The sequence below is a fragment of the Pseudorasbora parva genome, chromosome 23, assembly GCF_024679245.1.
Source record: "Pseudorasbora parva isolate DD20220531a chromosome 23, ASM2467924v1, whole genome shotgun sequence".
In the NCBI taxonomy this organism is placed as follows: Eukaryota; Metazoa; Chordata; class Actinopteri; order Cypriniformes; family Gobionidae; genus Pseudorasbora; species Pseudorasbora parva.
In genome coordinates this window covers 21,137,310-21,165,028 of record NC_090194.1, presented here as the reverse complement: position 1 = coordinate 21,165,028, position 27,719 = coordinate 21,137,310, and the positions used below count along the sequence as shown (strand labels likewise).

At 38.0% G+C, this 27,719-nt stretch overlaps 1 protein-coding gene and 1 long non-coding RNA gene across 2 annotated transcripts; one reads left to right on the top strand and one right to left on the bottom strand.

The window, feature by feature from the left end:
- Positions 1–296: 296 nt before the first annotated feature.
- On the bottom strand, positions 297–3,134 carry LOC137062615 (uncharacterized). The gene is made up of 5 exons (XR_010901256.1): positions 2,912–3,134; positions 2,361–2,401; positions 1,988–2,141; positions 1,652–1,737; positions 297–971 (listed from the first exon to the last, which is right to left on the bottom strand). It is a non-coding gene; the product is annotated as an uncharacterized lncRNA (long non-coding RNA).
- A 4,177-nt stretch (positions 3,135–7,311) lies between these two features.
- sh2d4a (SH2 domain containing 4A) lies at positions 7,312–26,263 on the top strand. The gene is made up of 9 exons (XM_067432955.1): positions 7,312–7,470; positions 9,646–9,895; positions 11,593–11,752; positions 14,711–14,843; positions 14,941–15,088; positions 16,546–16,741; positions 21,028–21,158; positions 24,564–24,781; positions 25,679–26,263. The coding sequence occupies exons 2-9, from the start codon at positions 9,730–9,732 to the stop codon at positions 25,772–25,774; spliced, it is 1,248 nt and encodes a 415-aa protein (XP_067289056.1). The 5' UTR covers positions 7,312–7,470; positions 9,646–9,729; the 3' UTR covers positions 25,775–26,263.
- The last annotated feature ends 1,456 nt before the right edge of the window (positions 26,264–27,719 follow it).

Sequence of the window (27,719 nt, the reverse complement as noted above, 5' to 3'; positions counted from 1 at the left end):
ACTTTTTGTAAGTTTAGTGAACTTCTTGGTTTTTTGAGTTGGTAAAAATCAGTATTATCTATTTTACTGTATGCTAAAAAATTAAGTAGAGTCTACAAGATAAAGTAAAACATTTGAGTTTAACCATTGTGTTAATGAGCAGCATATCGACCAAATCATACTTAGTTAAAATAAGTAAAATTTAAAATAAAAATTGTTTTTATTTTAATTAATTAATTTACTCATTAATTTAGACAAATTATTTCTTAATCCACTTTAAATAATTAGTTATCATTGCCATAACTTTAATAAATAAGGAAAGCGATGTATTCGTTTCCAACGTTTATTGCTCTATAACAGCTGTCATAAACAATTGGGTACATTTTCTGTAATCAATTTTAATGTAACAATAATGGTAATGTAAACATTTGTAACATAAAAAATTACAGAAACTTCTGACCTTATCTTTAAGTGCAGCATTGAACACCTTCAAAGTTCAATCTGTGTACTCTTAACACTGACATTAAAATACAGTGACTCTTCACCTGAGCGATACATAAAATGTACAGTACATTACCTTTTCATATTTATTAAAACATAATAAATTAATACAAGAACACATTTTAAGTACAATCTGTGCCATATTCTACTAGCCAATTAACAATTAAACATTCAGAACAATCTTCTGAAAAACACAAGATTGCCATTTATGAGTGTGAGGCTGGCATTTGACCAACTAAATCAGAAGTTTGTCATGAATCAAGAGGAAGGTTTTGGGCGCAGTGTGTCAAGTCCCACAAAAAGTCTTTGGAACATCTCAGATGTTTTGCAGAGTTGTGGTGGATACTGCAGGTTCAGAGCATATGTCATACCCAGAAGCAGGCAACATGCCCTAGGACTCCCTCAACGATGATGCCCACTGCATCTGGTTCACGACAGACATATATCTGCATATTGCGCAAGTCCTTGTGCACACTGCTCTCTGTTTTTCCCTGTATGAGACATAAACAGAACAATAAATGGCAACAGAGAACAATCTTCAAAAGCCTTCAATAAAATCACACATTAAAAGTTCACAAAAGGTTTTAAGTTTGGACGAGCCAGCTCCTGCACAGTAAGTCTGGCCTGTTGAACTGGCTTCATAGTACAACTTTCAGTACAGTCTCACTTGACACAACAAACCTGCGAGACTAAATCACATACACAAGTCACCTCCAAGGCCTAAATCCTTAAAGGGGAGAGGGGTTCAGCTGGTAACACATAGGTGTGGTTAAGTAAAAGTATCTGAAAATGCCACTCTTACAGTTATATCAGCAGATAAATAATGACTCCTGCATTCATGTAAACAAGGATTTTACTTCTGTGAAGCTGCAGTTGAAAAATATGACAGTATATTTTAAATCAAGTTTACTAACCACTGGAAGACCAAAAGATTAATTTTGATAACTGGTTCCTGTGCAGACGTTTGGTTGTTTGTAGGTGTGTTTTTGAACTTTTGACTGAGCCATCAGACAAGCCATTTCCACCCAATTATAGTATTTGTTCTTAGACAAGCTAACCAATCCTCAACTCCAGCTCCGTATTAAACTCAGACAGACATAACATTGATATCTGAGGAATAAATGCTTCCCCCCCAAAAAAATTAAAACTATGCTTTTTAAACAATACTTACATAGTAGTCAGAGATGAGCTCTTGCCCACTCTCTCCCATGTTTTCACATCTCAGAGTCTCTCCTTCACCACAGAGGTACTTGGATCCTATAGTTGGCAAATGAATATTGAAAAACTGAATCTTGCAGGCAATATAACTACAATGCAATTATCAGTGTGGGTCTGTACTACCTATTTAACAGAGCTTACCGGCATATTTCTTTCTTTTATATTTAAAATTAATTAGCAGCTGTAAACAAAAATGTTTTTTGCAATATTCATCTATAGGCAAGACAAGAGAATAAAGTACTTATTGTATGAATATGCCCCTGCAACATTGTTACCACTTTTGCCTCACCTGTATCAGTTCCATTAACAAGTTATTGATGCGTTGACCAACCGCTCCACCCTTCGCACTAAACAGGTCGAGAAGTTTTGGAGTACTTGTCCAGCTGGGACATAAACACTGATTCTAGTGGAACTGCAGCACACCTTCGGAATTCTTCATTTACCTGTAATACATCAATTGTTTAACTGTTATTTGGAACACAAGAATTGACAACCTTTCATTTTAATGCAATCCAAAAATCAGAAAGGGATGATACTTTTTTTTCCGTTCCTTTTTTCCTGACACTCAATAACTGACTTTTGGTTACCTTAATTCCTTTAAATGACAGATAACAACAAACCTCTGAAACATTTATCTCAATTCAACCTACTAAAAAGCTTACCTACTCCATGAACTTTTCCTCCCAATAGATTTGATGGTCTTCTAAAGAAGCAACACAGATGAAACAAAAGTTTATTTAGGAAAATATCAGGATCATTGATGTTAATGCAACGCAAAATAAATATATAATCTTTTTACTAGATCAAATGGTTTCAAAATATTTCAGACAAATATATCAACAGATTAAGTTAAAGCATTTAAAAACTGATTAAACAATGTTGAAGCGGACTAACGTTAGGTCCATAAACAGCTGCTTTGCAACACAACAACACATTTACGAATTTTCATGATACCACGTTGCAGAGAGACACCAGGAATATATTATGTCATGTCCTCATATTTTTCAGCCATGCGGGGATAACAGTAACTACAAACCTAACAGTTAACGTAACTTTTATTGTTAATTTCACGACCTTCGGTAGGCCTCATGCGGCGCCAGCAAAACTGACAAACTTAATGCTGTCTGAAACAGGCGACGCTTTTACATTTTAGTTAAAAAATGCGTGCTCATTCGGCTAAAACCTAACTTGCAATGTAAATAGCTATACTTACATCGGTTGCACGTTGTAAGATCCTCAAAAACTCCACAGAAACCCGAAACTGGTCCGGTACAGCCAGGTGACAACGCGCAACGATCTCGTTCGTTGTTCTGCTGCAGCATGTGGGCGTGTCGTGACGTTTTACTTCAGATATAAACACTTAAATAGAGTTTTGTAGAAACAATTTATTGTGAAGGTCAGGGAAATCATTTTTTTGATAGGTAATAATAAGTTGCAAAAACATTCACACTTTTTACTTATGTAAAACTTAAATTAATTCAAAAATAAAAGAAAATCAGTTTATTGGAATAAATATACTTTTTAAAATAAATTCCTACAGACAACACCCTGAATTACTTTTTACAGTGTAGGGACCGAACCAGAGGTTGATTGCTCCCCTTCCCCCTGCCCCCGCTGGATTGTGTTCACATTAGGATATTTGGGTCAGAACATCCTCAAAGCAGCAGCTGTTTACTCCTGTTGCTTAGTAATGATGGCAGAGGAGAAGGAGGCAAAAGGCATAGCATTGCTCAGCTCACTTTTATATTTTGGTTTTTGAACCTTTGGTTTTGTTTTCAAAGCATCAACACATAACGGCACTTGCAACAACTGCGAATACTGCGAATGTTCTAAAGAATGCAGAAGTTAATTCCTGCTGAAGTGTGTCACTAATTCTTGTAAGAACAGTGAGTGAGAACACACGCAAACAAATCCAATCATATGCAACCAATAGCAGTTCGCCATTCAAATCAGCAGCGAACCATACCAGAGTTCACATGAACCATACCCCTGATCACCCATTTTATATTGAGTACGGTTTACGGGTGTGAACCTGAGTCTGGAAAACAACGATCACATCATCCAAATGAACTGAACTCTGATGTCAATCGAACCCAGATAGTGATAGTGGGAAAGTGCGCTTAAATGCATTGTTTCCAAACAGGTTTCTCAAACACTCTTACGACCACTTAAAGGTGTGGTCACATTAGCTAAATTTTGCAGGCAAAAATGGTCTATTGTCTATTGTATATCCAGCTGTGCGCGCATGGTGGTAGCAGAAAAACGGAGTAGCAAGTGGAGGAAAATAGTCAAAATCTACAGAATAGGAGAGAAAAAAATTGTTGTGCCAAAAATACGGCCTTCAATTATATATAATTCCGTCGTTGAAGACACCCTTTGAAGCTAAACGTAGACGTTTATGTTGCAAGTCACAGACTGGACTGATAAAACTTGCAATGATTAGTCTACTATTAAAGCATGAATTTGATGTATACAGTAAGTCTACGTAATATTCACATATGCAGTTCAAAGGGGACATACATACATAGCAGATATAGTATAAATAATATTTAAACCTATAGCATTTTTTAATAGGCGATAACATTATTATCTCACAATTTTTTACTCTTTTTCTTGCATATGCCCGTTGATATCTCCCAGTTAGTTTCATGAGAAATTGTAGATTACATAAATACCTATTGAAATGACTGGACTGACTTTACATGCTGGGACACCACAGAATCACAGTGTTGCTCTTCAGGAAGTCAAACTATCAACATCTGGAAGCTGACTGGGATACATCCAGAAAATTCCACACAACAGCTTTAAATCATGGAAATGAGAACCTTTCGAATGATTGCCTGCTCGGTTTGCACCATTTGTTCTGCCCAGCCAGTTACTATATAGACATCCCTAGGGCAGGTAACAGCATGGCCCAGCAGCCAAATATATCCCCAGTTAAAGGAGCTTCGCAATTCACCAAATCACATTGGTGATATTTATAAGACTTGACCCCTAAGCACAATAAGTCTAAACTAAACTTCAGTGTATTTCGTCTTTAGAAAGACTCTGTTCTGTCCCCTTCTGTGATTTATCCCATATATCTATAAAGGAGTTTATCTGTGTTATGTTCCCCTCACTGTCCCTCCAGCCAACTGCATCTGCAGCACAAATCAGCCAGCGTTCGGCTCATGCTGAAACACTGCACCTCCCAACACCGCTGACATCAAACAGGACAAATATGTAAACCATCATGGATCACTACTAATTACACCCTTGATATAACCAACATCCAAGGCCACATGAAGCTCCAGCAAGATAGCATCACAGCGTCATATAAACATGGATAAATTACAGAGTTCCATTCTAGCATGAAGCAGGAAATCCGTCCTTAAACTTTTTTCTTTAAACGTTTACTATTGCAAACCTTTTAGAGTGTAAATATCTGAACAAATAGCGGTTAATGTAAAAATCTGGCTATGTCTGTTTTGGTTTTTGAGCAACAACTCGAATGCATTTTTAAACTAAATTAATAACAATCCCAGACTTTGGCAAACAAATAAGAGGATTTGACCTATACAAATAGTAAAAAATAAATGAGATTCAAGGTAATAACTCCGAAATAGGCATAAAACAAATAACATCGTTTAATCAAGTGATTTATCACCACATGACAAATAATTGAAAAAAGCAAAAGCTGCAAATGGTAATTTTAAATGGTAATTTTTTATCTTTTTTAAGGATCAATTTGCATAATTGATGTATGCCATGGCATTGGTGGAAAAGTGCTGCATCTGCCATACAGAAGGGTGGAAAAAACAGGAAAAAGCTTTTTAAAAAGCTCTAAAGGTTTCTGGATTTCTATGTAAAATACCTATTCCAGTTTAGTTTGTTGTTTGTTTGTTTGTTTGTTTGTTTGTTTGTTTTTATAGTAAAATAACTTTTGCAAATGGCTCTCCCTCAATTGGTGCTCAGCCATAAGAATGGTTCGCTGACCCAGAGTCAGTGTGATGGAACTGAGATGTTCTTTTTCGGACAGGCTACACTGCCACTTTTTGCAATCTTTGATCTTGTATTCTATTCTACTGTATCTATTTTAATGCCAGGCCCAACATTGGTTTTCTGTGAATATAGCCTACATTGTTGCAAATTATGCTGATTTGCTAAATTATATCAAACTTACTAAGAACTTTGTTAAAATTGCAAAATGACTAGTGATTACTTTAATGTTGTATATAATTACAGTTTGCTTTAATATATATATATATGAAAGCACCGCAAACCCACAGCCTGGCCCTGGCCAGCAGACAAACATGAACATTTCTCAACAAACATGATGATATTTTACAAACTGCAGTGTACATCAGGATCCACAGTTATTTGAAATGGATGGATCTATTTTGAAGATCAGATTTTATCCACATTTTCAAAATAGAATTTTTGAAGTAATGATAAGGAACAATGTCATTATCACAAGCAATTAATATGAACCAAATAGACTCGTTCAAACCAAAACCACTCCCCATATCGTTATCAATTTGAATCACTTTGTGATTGCTCATTTGTGTAAATGACTTGAGCAAATTTAAGACGTTCACGTTCTATTGTCTCATTCATTTGTCTATATGCTGTGAGTGACTCAATGACCTGTGCTGTTTAGCTAATAGGCATATAAAATAGGCTACAACATAAGTTGAGCTTTATTTGAAAATAACAGGCTTTTTTGTCTGTTTCAGTTCGATGGGGTGTCCATTTATTGTTGTAATATAGGCCTATTTTTTGTGAGTATTTTGTGTCATTGTGAGTTTTTACAGTCTATGCTTTGGGAACAGCAAGAAGAATTAAGCCATGCAGTTTTACTGGAGGTTTGAGACAAGTGCGCCACCTATTGCAATCATCAAGAAACTTCAACGCCTGGTGGTGGATGCTGTATTGAACAATATGTAGCCTAAAATGTGGATCATGGTCACGCTTTATTTATTTATTTGTACTAATTCCTGTGTGTGTGTGTGTGTGTGTGTGTGTGTGTGTGTGTGTGTGTGTGTGTGTGTGTGTGTGTGTGTGTGTGAGCCTGTTTTGTGGTTTATGAGGACACAAATTTGTATAACTACATGGGTATTACACTGGTATTACACTATAAATGTGGTTTATGAGGACATATCAAATGTCCTCATAAGTGTGTGTGTGTGTGTGTGTGTGTGTGTGTGTGTATGTGTGTGTGTGTGTGTGTGTGTGTGTGTGTGTGTGTGTGTGTGTGTGTGTGTGTGTTTTATTTATTTTTATTTAAGGGACAAAACGTCACTACAACAACCCACTGTGGGGGGGCGCTCATCTGCGGAGTGGGTTAAAATATGGTCGAACTCTACTACAGTACACAGCAGCTGTATCATATTTTAATTAAAGCTAAAGCTTGTTTCATGTAGAAATGTGAAATTGACGGCGTTATGTATATAGGTAGAGATTCCCCCGGAGGTCTAATAACGCTGATAATACAAACAAATATAAAGCACGTTTAATATCGCCGCAAATAAAGCATCTTTCCTAAATCAGAACGAGTCTTTTACAACACGTAACCGGCGTGTAGGAGGGAACTCAGTTTGACCTGTAGGGTTGAGATAAGGGTGTGTACCGCAGACTTCAGTCGACATTTACCTTTCTGTACAGGTTTCTGTGTTCTAATCTAAATGAAGCTTTATACTCAGCAAAGACTGTTGTGATTCTTTATAGACACGCCACTGATGTGCAGCGCTGATCCTCACGAGAGTAATGAGTGTGTGAAGCCTCCGTCCAGCGGTAAGTAGTCTAAGCATGTCAGCAACGGTGACATTAATTGATTGACGGCTTTTTGTCCCTCTTCCTGTTCCTTGTTTACATTCTGATGTTTACTGTATCAGATTTCTGTGAGTTTGGTCAAATAATAATGTGTGTTTCGAGATTGACCGGCATCCCTGTTTTTGTCATATTATAGCCTATTTAATTTTTTCAATTACACGTATTATGGTAGCCTAATACTTTTTTGTTGTTGTTTTAGGTTTTTTTTCTCTCTCTTTTTTTTCTCTCTCTCTTTTTAAAATAATAAGTATAGCTACTATGAATGAAGGCATCACTAATAGCGTCATGCTTTTATTCATTTTTAATTTATTTTTTTCTTTTTGTTGTTGTAATGGCCATAAACATTACAGCATGATTGAAAAACAGGTCTAAACCGCAAATTTAAATTTAACAATTATACAGAACTTATCACAAAAATATATAAAACAACTTAAATTTGTTTTATATATTTAGTTGTTATAATATATTGTTATATAATAACAACTTATGTACGATTTTTGGATTAAAATATTCAAATACCACTAGAACAGTGTTGCCTTGCATTATCCCAAATGTTTTCAAGAATATTTAAATCCATAGAAATTAGCAATTTTAACCAGGAACCTTGGACCGTGTCCATGCGTGGCCTATCAATGACATCATACCCGCATTAACCCTCGATTTATGTTTTTATTTTGTAGCAATCATGGAAATACCAAAGATATATGCTTTAATATGTTTTATTAGATAACTGAACAACTGTTTGGAGACATTTATTGACAGTAAACAAATTATTGTACAGTAATATTGAATTTTTTTTCTGTCAGACAATAGGTGAAATTAATTCAAATGAATTGCATGCCATTTAGCAACACAAGCATCCAGCATTTATTAATATGATGTTCTAATATCAATCTAGCTTACTGCAGTGTGCAACAAGTGTCTCATAGCAGTAACGTTAAAATATAATTTTCAAAACACTCAAACGTATCTATAATGATAAAGCAGCGCTGCGTTACCACACATATGCTTGACCGGAAGAAGCAGAAGTGGCGACTGTGGCATAATAAAAGTTCAGCTGCTGTCAAGCCGTGTGTCGCGCTCATCTCTCATTAGCTATCGCTTCATCAGCCTTGTTCAGCTCCACAACACCCGGTCCTGCTCTGCTTCATACTACATGGGCGTCGGAAGCAAATAAAAAGTGGGTGGGTCAGTAGCGGCTAAGACAAAATATGATAGGTGGGGATAGGGAAATTGTTTTGCGGGGGGTGTGGGGGTTCTCCCCCAGAAAAAAAAAGATTTCATAAATGTGATTTCCTGCATTATGGTGCGTTTTAGGCCATATCCCTTTCCTATACCAAAAAAGACCTCAAACCAGTCAATAGCTATCAATAGTCTAATAAAACACAAGTTGCATGTTTTTTATGCTCCGTATCCAGACAGAAAAAGTACCATTTACTAAACGATTTATTGGGCCAGACAAAATGACAGAAATCACTAAATTATTTACGGTGGCTATAGAGTAGGGGTAAGATGCATGGTATCAAGTTTTGACGCTTATCGCGAGCATAGGTTCGATTCCGCCTTTTGCCACACTCGCTCTACTCCCTTTCCCCATCACATATCAGATCGGAAAGGTATTTATTTTCAATAAAAAAATTTATATAAAATATTAGAAAAGGGGAAATAAAGCGTTTAACGTGTTTAATAATATGTTTCTTAATAAGTTTCTCGGTTAAGGGGTAGTCAATGTAAGCAGACATGTGTTGAATTAGAGACGATAAAAGTGAGTGGGTCCAATATCATTGGTCTTAAAAAGTGGGTGGGTCTTGTCCCACCTACACACAATGGTTCCGATGCCCATGTACTACAGTAACATTTATAATCTCATCCATGAACATGATTTCTGCCCAAGTCCCGTCCTGATTCTATTCCACCAGCTGTGAAGTGAAGACGACAACCCCAAACATTCTGCGCTCAATCTCAGCGTCATCAATCACCCTCTAGGGGCGAAAAACTACATAGAGTGCCTTTAAGTTATTTAATTGAACTTGTTCAGCCTTCAAAGTTCAGCCTTCGCTGCGATAGTTTACCCATTTGTCATCATTTACTCGCCATGACCTCCCGTGGTGTTGCTCCTTTGTATCTGTTTTACAGAGTCCAAGCCCACGGAGACCAAGAGACAGCTGTTCTGTTCTGCTGCAGTTCTCTGAGTGGTTACTGTGTTACTGACGTGTGAAGATGCTGCAGCAGATACTGGCTGACATGTACATTGAGCCTGAGCTACTGGCCGAGCTGAATGAGGAGCAGAAACAGGTGTTGTTCTTGAAGATGAGAGAAGAACAGATCAGGAGATGGAAAGAAAGAGAGACACAGCTGGAAACGAAAGAAGCTGCAGTCAAAAAAGGTTTTTATTTCCACATCCTCCTCACTGTCAGTAACATGTGAATATACAGGGGCAGATCATATGTCATATAGAGTATATTACTGAATAAATATGGAATTCTGTATTTGTCTAAAGGCAAAACGACTTTTGTTTTGTTTTGAAATTACATTCTGGAAAAGTTGATGCTAGTTGCCTAAAGTCAGAACCAGTCTGTAGGTTTGAGTTGAGAGATCTCACAGGAAATTGTGTACAGTGTGATGGACACACACATTTTTTTAGCTTCAAAGTTTCATCCCATCCTACCGGTCACCAGTCCTCCCAACTACAGGGCACCCAACACCTGTTCAATTTCTCATTAATGCAATTATCTAATCAATCAATCACATGGCAGTTGCTTCAATGCAATTAGGGGTGTGGTCCTGATCAAGACAATCTCCTGAACTCCAAACTGAATGTCAGAATGGGACAGAAAGGTGAATTAAGAAATTGAGCGTGGCATGGTTGTTGGTGTCAGACGGGCCGGTCTGAGTATTTCACAATCTGCTCAGTTACTGGGATTTTCACGCACAACCATTTCTAGGGTTTACAAAGAATGGTGTGAAAAGGAAAAACATCCAGTATGCGGCAGTCATGTGGGCCAAAATGCCTTGTTGGTGCTAGAGGTCAGAGGAGAATGGGCTGACAGATTAAAGCTGATAGAAGAGCAACTTTGATTGAAATAACCACTTGTCACAAGCGAGGTATGCAGCAAAGCATATGTGAAGCCACAACATGCATAACCTTGAGGCGGATAATAATAATAATAATAATAATATTAATAATAGATTTTATTTATAACGCACTTTTCATTCCGAAAAATCTCAAAGTATCGATGGGCTACAACAGCAGAAGACCCCACCGGGTACCACTCATCTCCACTACAAATAGGATAAAGAGGCTACAATTTGCACAAGCTCACAAAATTGGACAGTTGAAGACTGGAAAAATGTTGCCTGGTCTGATAAGTCTATATTTCTGTTGAGACATTCAGATGGTAGAGTCAGAATTTGGCATAAACAAAATGATAGCATGGATTCATCATGCCTTGTTTCCACTGTGCAGGCTGGTGGTGGTGGTGTAATGGTGTGGGGGATGTTTTCTTGGCACACTTTTTGCCCCTTAATGCCAATTTAGCATTGTTTAAATGCCCTGGCCTACAGCACCTTGTTGAATCAATGCCATGTAGAAATAAAGCAGTTCTAAAGGCAAAAGGGGTTCAAACACAGTATTGGTCATCAGCTCCATTGTCTGCAAAAGCCTTTAACTTGTTCTAGTTTCTGCACCAATAAACCTCAATCTTGTGGTCTGTTTCCTGACAACGTCAAAATATAATAGCTTGTTCTTCCTATAAAACAACTTTCCTTTTTCTCTTGGACTATTGGATGTTAAATAATAAGCATTCAGTATCTTGTTTCAGTATTTCACTATCCATTCCATATAATGGATAAGTTTTTGCGCTACATTTATAGACGGAAGTGAAATGGGTTGCGAACAGCAATTCATGTTGACTTTTAAAGAGATCCCATTTGTGATTTTTTTAAATTACTATTCTTGAAGAGAAACAAAGTCAGCATATTATAGCTTTGTGTTGTTTAAATCTTAGCCCATGTCTAGTGTAGACATAGATATTTATTATTCCTGCTCAAATTGAGTTTTATTCAGTGTGTGTGTGTGTGCAGTTTCAGGAAAGCATGTGTCATGGATGAAGGGTCCGGATGATGATGTGTGGGTATGGGTGATGGGAGAACATCGTGACGACAAACCTTACGATCAAATCTGTGACGAGATCATGGCCGAGAGAGCGGCGCTGCAGGCGCAGAGAGAGGCTGAGCAGCTCAGGTGAAACTACTCTTCACACATGTAGCGCAAACACAACTACACATCAGATTACACTTATAGAGTGGCTATAGGGAGACCAGGTATGGTTATAACACTTGTGCTTCTGTAACTTACTTAATTTTTGCTTACACTTTTATACAAAGTACCAACATTTGTTTTCTACAAAAGGCACCTATTCAAATCTCTGTAAGATTATCACAGCCCTTATGAGTTGATGTCAAATATTGTGTGCCTTTGTTATACTCTACCCCGCTACCAACAGATGCTGGGGTAAGTTGTAACTATTAGACAAATGAAGTAAATACAGAGGCTACATTATACAATATGTTAGTTTACTGAAACAATCGATAAAAACAATCCAAAACAATGCCTCTCTCTATGATTGACCATCACTGTGTTGTATGTGTAAATTAGTCTATTAGAACAAAATGGCTTAATGCACACTTGACTGAAGAGTGTACCTGTGTAAAGAACTTGTATAGGTCTAACAAAAACACTGTCAATGTGTGAATATTGTGGTGACAGATGAATGTTGTTTACCCTGGAGTGCAGGCTTGGTGGGACTAGAAACTGCATAGGCACAGTTTAACCACACTTCCTTTGGCTTTTAGTTGACAAATGGCTCCATACAAACAATTTCATTATCTGAGGTCTCATAATTCTCACCAGTTTTTGGCACACCTCCATCTGTCCTTTATTTCCACTGTCTAGACAAGTCGTTTATTACATAGAAACTGTTCTGAGATGTATGTTAGTTGATTAGTTAACACTTGTTACATGTACTTACTGTAGTACTAACTATAAATGATGCATAATTACATGCAACTAACCCTAAATCAAATCCTACCCTATAAGTACATGTAGTTCATTATTATTACCCAGTACTTAAATGTATAATAAATTTCACTGAAACACAGACACCTTAAAATAAAATGTAACTGAGGATTGTTGTAACACAAGATGTGTTACTTACAACCCACCCCATCGGTGTCAGCTAGTGTTTGCTAGCTGTATTAGAATAAAAGTTTGAAATTAGCAGGTTAAATTGCATCACATTTTGCCTGAGAAACTACAATTTCTCAGCCTTCACAACCCTTCATATGGGATCAGGTACGAATAGGGTAAACACTGAAATTATCATATGACTGCTAGCTTATTCCTGAATTGATGGCGTTACAACCATACCCGTTTTCACCATACATAATGTTATATATATATATATATATATATATATATATATATATATATATATATATATATATATATATATATATATATATATATAGAAATAAGAATCTAATGTTGATGAATCATTGTTGACAATCAATTATTTTAGAATTTTTTATTCATAAAAATATTAATGTGTAGGTTTTTTTTTTTTAATTTTCAGTTTTAGTTTAGTTTAGGTACATTTTGTATCTATTTACAGTTAGTAATTTTAGTGCTTCAAATTAAACCTTTGTTTAGTTTAAGTATTATGTCTAATATTTATATTTTCTTTTCTTTCAGTTTTATCAATTAACAAAAATGTTTTCAATATTTTTAATGAATTGTTTTAACAGTAATAACCTTAATGTAAAATGTCCAAAATTTGGGCAGAAGTTTGCTGTATTATCAACAAAATCAAACTGTTAGAATAGGCTCAAGATTTAATTTCTTTCCATTTTTTGGAGGAATTATGAATATATATAATATAACCGAGTTTAACCCAGTTACATTAGAGAGGCACTTCTTTCAGTGGTCAAACTGATTTTTATCTGATATTTAGGATATTTTATCTGATGCATGTGATCCAGGCAGATTAAAAATATCCTAACAGAATTCAAGTATAAAGAAACACAAAGTTTATCAATCAATCAATCAATCAACTTTATTTATATAGCGCTTTTACAATCACGATTGTGTCAAAGCAGCTTCAGTGTCAAACAGGATAATATTGCGACAAAATTAGATTTGGCTGTATTTTAATAATACTTTTAATAAGTAAAATATACATTTATAGCAGTAATCTATAAATGATTATTACAAAATAAATAAATCATAAAAAATAATTAATAAAAGTGATGTTAGTGTAAATCAAAAATAAAATCATAAAATCAAAATGAAATATTTTCTCGAGCTGAATAATGACTCGTCTTCTGCGGAGCGGCTTTATAGCTGAATTGAACTATAAATATACTTTGACTCTGAAAATGTATCATTTGGCATAAACTACAAAGGAATCCACTCGGTCAACACTAGTTAAATATTTGACCAGTTTAACGGAATGTTGTCAACACAGGGCTTGTGCGCTCATACCGCGCTCACTTCCTCCTCACGTGTTTGTTCTTTTCAAAAGGACTTTTAGACTGAACTTAAAATTATTATTCATTTCTGTTTTTAGAGGCACTTCTGATGTGAGATTATGAAAATCAAATCATTGCCTAACTGTTGTGGTGTATATCAGTGCAAACACAACCTATATGGTCTGTATTTCTATGATGCAATGTGTGTTGTAGATAACTGCACTTAGCCAAAGGGCAAAACCTCCATGTGCAAAGCAACCTGAAGAGGCTTTGATTTAACATCAGGTGTGAGGCAAATACATTCTGTTATCCAGTCAAAGTGGCATAACTAGTGACAGTAACTATTTAACAACTGGAATATTAAATTGGGGCTTATATCCAACATAAATTCACAGCTGCCTGATTTTCATATCATGGAAACAACGTGGAAAAACAAGTTTGACCTCTTTTCTTTTCACGTTGACAACTAGACAGTGAGCAAAAGGAATTTGTTTTGTTTTTTCCTACATGTGAACATGAGCACGTATGTCTTACTGACATTCATGTCACTGACATTCATGATCTTCTCTTAGAGCAACATTTCCTGTTCAACTCTGTGAATAATTAATGACCTCTAATAACTTAAAACAAGTAGCCTTTATATTTTTATGGTTTCCCCCTAATAATTGCACAGGGCTAAGAAAGAAGCCGAGCTGGAGAAGCGTTTCTCTGGACTGTATTTTGAACCGGAGCAGGTTGTGTTGTCGGAACAGGAAGTCCAGCTGAAGGCCAAACAGGAGCAGAGCAGAGCAGACGAGGAACTCAAGGTACTTCCGCCACACAAACACTAACATAAACAGACATGTTCAGTCTGGCTGCCCTCATCCCAGTCTTGTGTTTGGGTTTGTGCTGACTCTCTCTCAGAGGCTGGAGCTGGAGGAGCGGCGTAAGGCTGAGGAGGAGCTGAGGAGGCTGGAGAAGGAGAGGAAGCAGCAGATTTACATGAGCCTGAAGGAGGTGCAGCGCAGCAAACACACGCATGACGAGCAGGACAAGGACTGGCAGCAGACATGTAAAGAATATACTGCCCGACTGTACAATCTGCACTACACACTCTGCCCTCAATCGCTAATTACAAGTATTTGTGATGTATGGAATATACAGTATTCATGGGAATTAGGGATGAAGAAAAACCCTCCAAAAACCATGAGGAAAAACTTAAGAAAATTAAGATCCATAAATGTTTTTGTTATTGTTGTCGTAAAAATGATGGGTGAGCAATATGATAAATTTTATTTCACGATATATCATGTTATAGTAATTCTGTGTTGTTTTATATCATTTCTGTTATTAAAAATAAGAAAAAAGAAGCAAATTGCAAACAGTAGGACAAATACAATACAGCAAAAATATGAATTATGCAGGTGTATCCCCTCTCCCCCTCCCCCTGACTCGAGGTTGCCAGATAGGCTGCAGGATCCAGCAGGAACGTTTGTAGCTGCAGCTGTGGTAACTAGAGCAGATCTGGCAACCCGGATCCCGAAACACTACTGACTTCGTGATTGGTCGATAGGTGGAGGGTGGCGCTTCAGGCCAAAACACAACATGTCAACATCAACATCAGTTGAGGGCTGCAACAATAACTTTTAAATGACAATATCCTGGCCGGACTACTGTTGTCAGTGATATAAGTATTTGAAATGAACATGATTTCTTAATGTCTAGTGACATATCAGGGCCATTTTATGATTAACTGAAATACATTGCTTACATACAGTACAATTATGCACTAACTGCACAGATCCATTATACTGATACACATCCGGTTTACACCCAACTCTTTACTATCATTTGAAACATAACCGGCTGTGTTTACATGAATACTCCACATGATGGACATTTTGACATTACTGCAAAAAATGTACAACCAACTGTCATTCACGGTGTGTGTGCGCAGACACTTAACTTTCATAGGAATTTATTGAAACCACTCGCTTTGCTCCGCTCTGTTATTAATCCCCAAGTGGCCGTGTGCATGTTACTTTCGGGCTACATAACATTTGTGCTTTAAAAGGTAGCGTCACACGTCGATTAACTGGTGGGAAAATTTCCTCACCGTCTGCATGCGTATTATACCATTCAAGCGCAATAAGACATAAAAGAGAACTGAATTCACAATCGCATGCCAAGCTTTCTGTGTGTCAGTCAATGCAAGCACCGTGTTGAGTTCTTTTTCTCTGCTTATTGTGCTCAATACTTTTTAACAGAGCACGCCTCAAATCCATATACTGTATGTATACAGTAAATACATTATTGTTTTTCCTGCATTACAGTAAAAAATAATCTGATTAAAAAAAATCATCATAAGAAATAATGAGAATTACAAAGAGCAATAACTTATTTGGTGTGAGATTGGTGACAGTGACACAACATCTGAATAGGGAAGTTTTGTTCTCTGCAGTTGTGTTGTGTTATTTTCTCAGTGATGTAATAGGAATAACTGGTGTAATTTTGCATATGTGGTTCCAGTGCAGAAGTCAAAAGCCGCAGACATGCGCAGACGATCTCTAGCCAAACAGACAATCGAGGACCACCGCAGGCGCTCGGTGAAAGCTCTGGAAAGAGGACGTGTAGCGGCTGTGACAAAGGCCTTCGGCAGTGCAAACCCAACCCCAACCCCTCCACCTAAACCCAAACCCAGAAACACCGGCGGTGCCATCAGCCGGTGAGTCCTGTCATATGATTTCACATCACAGCCAGTGCCGTTCATTTGTGTGGCAATAATGAAGTAATGAAACAGAAGAGCCGGTGGTTTGGAAGATCACAATCATCATTCATAACAACCATGTTTACATAATAAAGGTTTAGTTTACATACTGTTCTCCCCTACCAGTGGAATATTCATGCATGCAGACTGATGAACTGCTTGTTATTCACCTGCTATTCTGTTGTGGAAATACTGGAAATTCTTGCTCTTGAGATTTTAAAGTTCAAATGCAGTAATTAGACTGTAATTTAACCATATTCATGCTCATTCATGTCCCTGACAGCAGCACACAGAGATCACAAGACATTTGTATTTATTTTGATTTATGTAAATTTAGTTTAAAGGGTTAGTTCACCCAAAAATGAAAATTCTGTTTTTAATTACTCACGCTCATTTCGTTCCAAACCCGTAAGACTTTAGTTCATCTTCGGAACACAAATGAAGATATTTTTGATGAAATCTAAGAGATTCCTGTCCCTTCATTGACAGTGTATGCAACTACCACTTTCAAGCCCCTGAAAGGTAGTAATGACATCACACTGAAAAATTATCTTATGTCAGTTGTTCCTTTCTTTTTCTTTTTTCTTGCCAAAAACACAAATAGGATTGTTTAAATATGAGTTACCATATAAGCTTTATAATGGGAGCGAATGGTCCTGATTTTAAGGTCCAAAAAAATGCATTCATCCATCAAAAAGTTATCCATACTACTCCAGGGTATTAATAAAGGCCTTCTGAAGCAAATTGATGGGTTTTTGTCAGAAAAATATCCATATTTAAACTTTATAGACTACAATAAGCTTACGGCTGGCGATCTACTTATGTAGCTGATGTATGATGTAGGAGTAGCGTAAGCTTGTATTTGACATTTAAGTTTGTTACGTACATTTTTGAGGTTACCATTATTGTGAAATGTAGACCTTGAGGTTAGGCTGTAGGTGGCTACGTAAAATACGTTTGTCCTCAAAGAAGTAACTGTGCTAATGCCCGTGATGAGTTTTGTACTTGATCATTTCTTTCATTCTACAAACAATACACTTGGCATATGAACAAGTTTTCTGTTGGTTATTAGATTTTATAGAAATAAACATAATTCAGTTTGAGAGCCAGCTCATCATTTACACGTTTATATGGTCATCTGTTCTACACATTTCAATCAAACAATCATGGAAGGTATGTATGTGTGCACGATAGCTACTCAAAACCCAAACACAAACTGACCTCTTCACCATATGATAACCCCAAAAATTAAATACATAATTCTACAAACTCTTTTACATGTTCAAAATAACTAAAAACTAAGCACTTAAACTCAATCAAGTCTTTCCATTTATTCTTAAAAAAGCAGAAAACACGCGGCAACTCAGCACAAGGGCACCAGTCTGAACAGCAATGGCACTAGCTGGATCAACATAAATGAATCATGTTCAGAAAACATTTACAGAATACGTCAAATGAAATTGGTGTAATCTCATTCAGGTAGGATGATGTTTACTCATCAGTACAATTAACATGGTTTAAGTTCAAATAAATCAGTTCAGCTGTGGAAATAGGTGTCATAATTGAATTAGTTTAGCCCAACAAGCTATTTTTGGTGTATATTAAAATCCTCCGAAATTTCTCTTTAAAAATTCTTGTTTTAGACTTCTAATTTGTGCACTTCTGCGTTCTGCGTTTGTCATTCTGACGTCAGGGTTTACTCTTTCGCCATAAATCGATGCGTTCAGTCATCGTTGGAAGCTAGTTATTTTAGTTTATTTTATTTAGTTTAGTTTTAAATATGGATATTTTTCTTTCACAAATGCATTGTGGCTTTGCCATTTGTACATGTGGAGTACATTTATGATGGATGGATGGATGGATGGATGGATGGATGGATGGATGGATGGGTGGATGGATGGGTGGATGGATGGGTGGATGGATTTGAGGTAAAAACAATGTGAAAAATTATTGCAATTTAAAATAATTATATAATATAATCTTCAGTGTAAAAGGAACAATAATTTTAGTAATTTCAGGCATCCTTACTGAATAAAAAGTATTTGTTTCCTTCATCGTCATCTCACTTCTTGATCACTTGATCTTACTTCAATCTCCATGGACTATGATGTTTGTGGATGACATTGTGATCTGTAGTGAGAGCAGGGAGCAGGTGGAGGAAAGTCTAGAGAGGTGGAGGTTTGCTCTGGAGAGAAGAGGAATGAAGGTTAGTCGCAGCAAGACAGAATACATGTGTGTGAATGAGAGAGAACCACGTGGAACAGTGAGGTTACAGGGAGAAGGTGAAGGATTTTAAGTACTTAGGGTCAACAGTCCAGAGCAATTGGGAGTATGGAAAAGAGGTGAAGAAGCGTGTGCAGGCAGGTTGGAATGGGTGGAGAAAAGTGTCAGGATCAGTTGTGTGATAAAAGTGTACCAGCAAGAATAAAATAAAAGATGTACAGGACAGTAGTGAGACCAGCGATGTTGTATGGTTTGGAGACAGTTGCACTGAGGAAAAGACAGGAGGAAGAGCTAGAGGTAGCAGAGCTGAAGATGTTGAGGTTCTCTTTGGGAGTGATGAGGATGGATAGGACCAGGAATGAGTACATCAGAGCACATGTGAGATGTTTTGGAGACAAACTTAGAGAGGCCAGGTTGAGATGGTTTGGACATGTTCAGAGGAGGGAGAGTGAATACATCGGTAAAAGGATGCTGAGGTTAGAGCTGCCAGACAGGAGGTAGAGAGGAAGACCAAAGAGGAGGTTTATGGATGTAGTGAAGGAGGACATGAAGGTAATCGGTCTCAGAGAAGAGGATACAGAGGATAGGAATAGATGGAGGCAGATGATTCAATGTGGTGACCCCTGAAGGGAACAGCTGAAAGAAGAAGAATCGTCATCTCACTTCTTAAATTTGTGGTAAAACTAAGGTAAATTGCATTCTTATGTTTGTTGTGTGGATTTTAGTACAAAAGAAAAGATGGAGTGTGAATTTAATGAACAAATTGCTGCATTCATTCTTCTAACTTCTCACGAAAATATGCATGGAACTCAAGCACAGTATTGTGACAAAATACTGCAGTACTTAGAACCATCATGTTTTCACCCACCCAAACATTTAAATATATGTATAGTAATCTATTTAATAATCAATAATCTAAGTACATGCCTTTAGTCAGAGATAACTGGAATGCCACCTGTCTCATGCTATTAATAGTGATACATTGTACGTCATGTCTTTTCATTCATCACTCAGTCTGCAGTACGACATTCCTGAGATGAGTGTGCAGTTACATATTTGGACACGGATTTCCCCTCAGCACATCACTGCCAATTCTTAAGATTTAAGATTCCCTGTTAAAGGATTAGTTCACTTTTAAATAAACTTTTACTGATAATTGACTCACCCCCATGTCATCCAATATGTCCATGTCTTTCTTTCTTCAGTCAAAAAGAAATTAAGGTTTTTGATGAAAACATTCCAGGATTTTTCTCCATATAGACAAAAAAAAGCAAAAGTTTTATAAGCATAAATGCTCTTAAAACCGGTTTAAACGATAAACTGACACAAAGACATTTGGTCCTCCTTCCGCACATTTGTAAACACTGACTCGGTTCTTCCGCCTACGTCAAGCGTGACCTTTTCAACATAATTGTGTATTACGTGAAGTCACGAACGCGCATCACAGAACAGAGCAAGGCAAACATTTGTACTTATAAAACTTAAACTTTTTTATTTTTTGTTTAAATGACTGATCATTTCGCTAGATAAGACCCTTATTCATCGTCTGGTATTGTTTAAAGCCCTTTGAAGCTGCACTGAAACAGCGAAACTGTCATTTGGACCTTGAACCGTTTGGGGCCCATTGAAGTCCATTGTATGGAGAAAGATCCTGAAATGTTTTCATCAAAAACCCTAATTTCTGAAGAAAGAAAGACATAGACATCTTGGATGACATGGGGGTAAATAAATTATCAGCAAAAGTTTATTTAAAAGAGAACTAATTATTTAAGGCTTGTTCGCACCAAGAATGATAAATCTTAAGATAACTACATTCGCGTCCACACTAGTAGATGATATCGTTCTGTTTATTCTAAGCGTGTCTTGTCTGCCACTTTAAATGCTCGGCTCATCACAGTGTCTTAGCCTGGTTAAATCTCTTTCTAATTGCTTCAGTTGCTCGGGTTGTGATGCATGGTGGTTGATGATCTAGGATTTTGACGGAGATGTGATCGAATGTTTCTTTCTGTTCTGACTGGCAGGAAGGGTGGTGCGCGGCGCTCATTGTCAACGTCTAGTCGAAATCATATTATTCGCTGGTTCCAGGAGGAGCAGTTGCCCCTCAGAGCAGGATTCCAGCGCGACCAGAGCCGAATCGCCCCCTGGTTTCACGGTGAGACTATAGCTGTTCATTTCCCTTCTACATCACACGGTCCTCTCTCTTCAAGTCTCTTTTCTGGTGGAGTTTGGGTTTTTGCTATTGTCACCTCTGGCTGGAGTTTAAAAGTCACTTAATATTTAGGAATATCTTCAAGCTGAATGACACCACTGTTTTAAAGATGAAATGACTTTGTTTCATAATTTATATAATATTGCAGCATTGACACTTATTGAATTGAACTGAATCAACACTGAACTGACTTCAGCTGAACATGACACTATTGTTATTTTAGTGCCACCAACTGTCCAAATTTGCACTCCCATTCATTTTTAAGTCACTTCGAAAGTGAATAACTTTACATCTGGGGCGTTTAAAGACTCCATGTGTCCATTGTTTATTTATAAAGAAATACTACAATGTATAAAAGACTCCGTTACCTTGTATCTTACACTATCGCCCCGTAGAAGCTGTTTTTGTAAAAATAGGCTAACGATTGCGTCATAACCAACGCGACTCTGTCGCACAGTTGAGAAATTACCGTATAGACAGGAGGAGATGCTCAGAGGCAACATTTTACTGTCTATGAGACAGTCGGGGGGACGTAGAGACAAAGTCCGATAAAGTCAAGGGAGAAGAATGGGGAGAAGCCGATAGTGAGCCAAAAGCAACGGGACAAAACATTTAAACAATGTGATTCAGATTTCACTTTCCACAACTACTAGAAGACCGACAACTGTCAGACAGGAGGCTCACGTCACATCTACGTCGTCAAGTTCAGTCTAAACCTGCGCAGTTCGCTCAGCCATCATGAAGTGAGTGCTTCTAATTGACTTCATTTCGCCGTTGAAGTCTATGGGATCGCTCTGTCCATTTCTTTTACTTTCTTTGATAAAAAGCGTTAAAAAACTACAAACATGACGGATGTGCGAGTCCGACAGTTAAAGGGGGGGGGGGGGGTGAAACACTCAGTTTCAGTCAATCTCATGTCAATCTTGAGTACCTATAGAGTAGTATTGCATCCTTCATATCTCCGAAAAGTCTTTAGTTTTATTATATTTATAAAAGAAATATGGGCTGTACCGAGTCTTTCCGGGAAAAAAACGAGCGGCTGGAGGCGTATCGTGTGGGCGGAGCTAAAGAATGACGAGTGCGAACAAAGCGGTGACGTCCTCAAGCCTGGAGAAACCCATGGCTATCAATCAGATTCAGCTAATACAGATAATGATCCAGAATCATTCGGAGGCTGAAATAAATTGAACAGGAGAAACAGCAACAGCAGGACGTCCGTCTCTGTGGTATGTACTGTATTTAGTGACCTGTCAACATTTGTGTGTGTTTACTCGCAGTTTATGAGGACATGATTCGGTTTATGGACTATTGTATGCGACTAAACCTTAGCAGTAGCAAGCAAAACGGTTTTGCACATCAGACTAGTGTAACGTTATACATAGAACAACAATGGAGTCAGTTAGCGCATTTGAATGACGAAGCACGCGATCGTGTCGTTTACTGATGTTTACTCACGTGACATTTGAAGCAGTTTTACTCACCAGCTGCTTCCAAAGCAGGACCGAACCTTTATCGCTGGGACCGCTCCGTCAAAAACACACTTCTTTGGTAAGATTTGGTGAAGTCCTGACAGCAGTGACCGTGGAGATCCACTTTGCGACGCGACTGAAGCGATGTTGTGAAGCTTCCCGTCATTTCTGCGTTCAAATCGGTTCAAATGCAGCGCTGCCTTCCCGGAATGCTGTGCTGAAGCGTTGAAGTCGCTTGATGTCACCCATAGGAATAAAGTGGAGCGCGGCACGGACGACAGAAGTGTTCACGGACGAGTGAATCTGCAGCTGAGCGAGTGTTTATGGGCGTGCATTTCCTCTCTCATTCTAGTCACACACGCGCACCCTACCGGGAGAAGAGCCTGTACGGCCCATACAAGGACCTTCCGCTCTAGTGACGTCAAGCCGACCCATACTCGAAAAAAACTCTTGAAACTTGTGAGAAACCGGAAGGAGTATTTTTGACACAGACATTAGTTTTTGAAACTTTGTCTATGTTTAGGATGGGAATCCAAGTCTTTAACAGTGTAAAAAGCTCAGTATGCATGAAACAGCATTTCACCCCCCCTTTAAGCTAAGAGTAAGGGCGGGGTTAATCTCGCTGCTATGATCTCATCACGCTTGCTAACTATGACCAGAGTGATTGGCTGATTAGGGGAGGGATCTCTGTCAGTGATTTAAATATAGAAGTAATTAGATGAATGAGGTTTCATGTTGCCATATTCAAATAAAGATTTTAAAATAAAAATGTTGCCATATCCAAATAAAGATTTTAAAAAGTAGGCTAAGTGTCACTAATTAAACTAGTATATGATGTCTATGGAAATGAACGGGTCTTTATCATCGCTGAAATGAGCCACAATTCGATCGCAAATGGACTAACAAGTGAACATGACACATGAGCATAGTCAAGCAGCATATATTAGGCTAGTTCTCGGCTAATGTCCGTCATGTGTGACTCGTGAGTTTTGAATAATGACGTGCACAAAGCGAGAGCGAGCGCTCTTCTCACCATCATTAGTAGACACGCCCCTTACCTGCTGATTGGCTACAAGTTTGTTATTCCACTCGGCCCGTGTCCTTTTTCTAAAATGGTTTTGAAATAACACTTACCCCACCTTTAAGATGTTTTGTGAATACGGCCCCAGATATTCACCGAAATCAGCTCAAATCATTGTGAGATGGAAAAAGTTATTAAATAGTTGTTGGGGAGACCAAACTGTTCTCTAATTATGCATGAGTGAAACTGATGGCACGGTGCCAAGCTGATTCTGAGGACTCAATGAGCAGTGCTTTGGCATATTGACACCAAGCTTTACATGCACCATTGCCTCTTCACACTGACCACACAACATCAATTTGTTAACAGTGCCATCTACTGGTCAAAAGTGATAAGCAATTAAATCATATTAATAGTGATTGTATTCCATTAATTTTTTTCAGTTGCTTTGCCTAAAATAATCTAGAAATGTCTTTAATTACTTGTTATTGCAGTTGCTCTGATGCTCCCCAGCCATGCTTGCATGATTTAAATTTTGTGCTTGGCCCCTTAATTGTGGCTTGCAGCTATATTTGTTACTGCGCAGCTGCTTTAAAACATCTGTATTATATAAAACGCTATAGAAATAAAGGTGACTTGTCTTAAAATAGTTCAGAGCACTGGGGCATTTTGGATTGGCCAACATGTTGTGGGCCACTGCTCCAACTCCCCACCTGTTTCACTAATATCTGGCAAATGGTACCATATAAAAAAGATGCAAAAGTTGTAAATGTGTTGTGGTGTTCTCTTCTGCCTTCTGCATTTATACAGAATACTGCTGGGTTTTCTATAAAATACATAATCTCTTATCACCTGCAGGTATAATATCTCGTGAACAGGCAGAGGCGCTACTGAATGACGGCGGGCCCGGGCTCTTCCTGGTACGTGTTAGTGAAAGAATATTTGGATATGTGCTTTCCTATCGATCCAAAGAGGGAATCAAGCACCTGCTGATCGACGCTTCAGAGAACTGCTACATGCTGCTGGGAGACCAGATCAAATTCACATCACTCAGTGAACTAGTGGAATATCATCAGGTGATGTACTGCGCATGTCACTCGGGGTAAACTGGGCCAGACCTATCCAAAACCGAGCCACGGTCTAGATTTTATTTCTTCAGGCTGTGAGGGACAGAAGTATGGTACGTTCAATGGATTGTACTGAAGTTTAACTACATGCCGGTTGCCCAAAAAAGTGACAAAAACATGACCTTTTGCACTCATAATCTTTTAACATTACACACTGACACCGTATTTCTTGGCAGACTCGTTTTGCGTGTATTTGGCGACACCTTGTGGGTATATTATTGACCTGTAAATGTCTAGATAGACTTCAGAAAAACATCATCTTATATTATTCAGTACAATATGGTACTTTTTCAAACACGTCTTGAAGTTTATCCAATTCTCACCATCGACTAGACTGTAGAAAATTCTATATGGTGTCCTGATATTGGTGTCTATTGTGTGCTCTTTGCTGCACCGAAATCCCAATATAAAATGAGGCTTAAATCTGTGTGACCAGCATTACGTGTCATGTAACACTGAAATGATTGTAGTTATGGAGAACTCATATTGAATCGATAATTATGTTCATGTATGTGGAATAAATGAGATGCTTCTACCCTTAATGTGATCATTAACATGGTGATAATGACCATAGAGACAGTTTGGCATCTCACGCCTGCTAACAAGAAACATGTCCATCCACATGCATGCCAGCCATAGGCGTAGAGCGAACCGACCTGCAGCGTAAAGTCATTAATAGACTGGGGCCGTCGACCACATTCCATGTCACAATACAAACCGTTCACAGCTGACACAAATTACTGTAGAACTGCTTGCTATTATTGTAGTTCACACAAGTCAAAGTGATTCAGTGTTACAGGTCAGTTTGAAGTTTGGCATGTGTAACTCTAGATTGTCTGGCACTAGGTGGAGCCGCTGAGCTCATCTGAAGAAGAGGAGTACCTGCTGCAGGCGTGTGGACAGAAAGCGGCCACAGCGGATTACACAGAGCTCTTCACCTGACCAACAGCGGTCATCAACACTGCCAACACACTCAAATCAATCCCAACTCCAAATCAACATGTGCAAAGACATTTCAGAAGCACCCCATTTGAAAAGTATTGAATTTAACTGAAAAGTTTGAATCCAGTGTTTTTCCATTCAAATACACAAGTCTGTTCCTTTGTGTAGAACAGACTTTTTCCATTTCGGAAATTGATATGATGATGATGATGTTGTTGTTGACGACTAAATGCACTCATTTTATTATTTACGAACTAGCTGATGAATTGAAAGCAAAGCAATGACGTTAAATGTGAAATCATAATTTTGATGGAACATGGACAGTTTATTATTTTTATTCACAACATTTTTGGAACCATTTTGTTCCTCAGACACTTTATAATAATAACAATGTCTATGATTTGAAAACATCAGCACATTTATCTGTGCTCTTTTTAAGTGACTGGAAAGCATTATGAAGGAAACCATTAAAATACCCTTTGTAAACAACACCTGCATTGGATTTTTTTAGGGTTGAGTATGTTTAAGTAACATGTGCTGTTCCTTTTATACTGTGAAAGTTGTTTAAATACATAAAGGTCACTTACAGGGTTAGTTCACCAAAAAATGATAGTTAGCCCATGATTTACTCACCCTCCATCATCCTAGGTGTGTATGGCATTCTTCTTTCAGACAAATATAATCAAGAGTTATATTAAAATAACCTGGCTCTTCCAAGCTTTGTGGCAGTGAATGGCTGTTTCTGTTTTTAAGTCCATAAAAGTGCATCTATCCATCATAAAAGTAATCCACCTGGCTCCAGGGGGTTAATAATGGCCTTCTGAAATGAAGCAATGCATTTGTCTAAGAAAAGTAGCCATATTTAAAACTTTACTTTCTGTAATCTCTAACTTACACTAACTGTGTTACAGTGTTCACAAGAGACTGGCGTTCCGGTGACGAACACGGAAGCGCAGAGGAGCTAGCCAAACAAAAGATAGCTTGGTTCTCGTGAGAACTAGCATATTCTCATCGGAGCGTCCTACGTCATACGCTGGAACGCGTGTACGACAGTTAGCAGAAGCCGCGTGGATCACTTTTATGATGGATAGATGCACTTTTACGGACTTCAAAACAGAAACAGCCATTATAAAAGCTTGGAAGAGCCAGGACATTTTTAATATCACTCCAATTATGTTCATCTTACTGAAGAATGTCATATACACCTAGGGTGATTGAGGGCGAGTAAATCATAATTTTAATTTTTGGGTGAACTATCCTTTTATTTAATTGTTTAAAAATACACAAGAGCATAAACACAGAAAGTGACAAAAATGCTTAAAGGGGGGGTGAAATGCTGTTTCATGCATACTGATCTTTTTACACTGTTAAAGACTTGGAATCCCATACTAAACATAGACAAAGTTTCAAAAGTTAAGGTGGACGTTTGATGGGAGTATTTCTTTGTCAAAAATACTACTTCCGGTTAGTCATAAGTTTCGGCAAGTTTTTTGAGATCATGCGTCCCCATTGACGTTAGTGGGGGCGGAATTTCCTTGTATGGGCCTTACGGACAATTCTACCGGAAGCGCGTGAGAGAGAGCGAGGGAGAGAGCGAAAGCAACAGCCTGCGCGTGAGAGAGAGCGAGGGAGAGAGCGAAAGCAACAGCCTACGCCCATCAAAGCGGGGCTTGTAGGATGCTGGACAGGTGACAATTACACATAGCACATAACAATGTCACCAAAAAAGTGGGTTTTTGGTTGCCAGACCAAGACAGTCCTGCACAGATTCGCCAAAAACCCCGCGTTAAGGCAACAGTGGATGTAATTTGCTTTTCCGGATCAGCAACTGAGTTGCGCGAATGTTTATATCTGTTCGCTGTTTCATAAACAAGGCCCAGCTCGACGCCGAATTTTCCCAATCGCCTAATGCTGAAGGATGGAGCAGTCCCAACGTTAGAAGGGT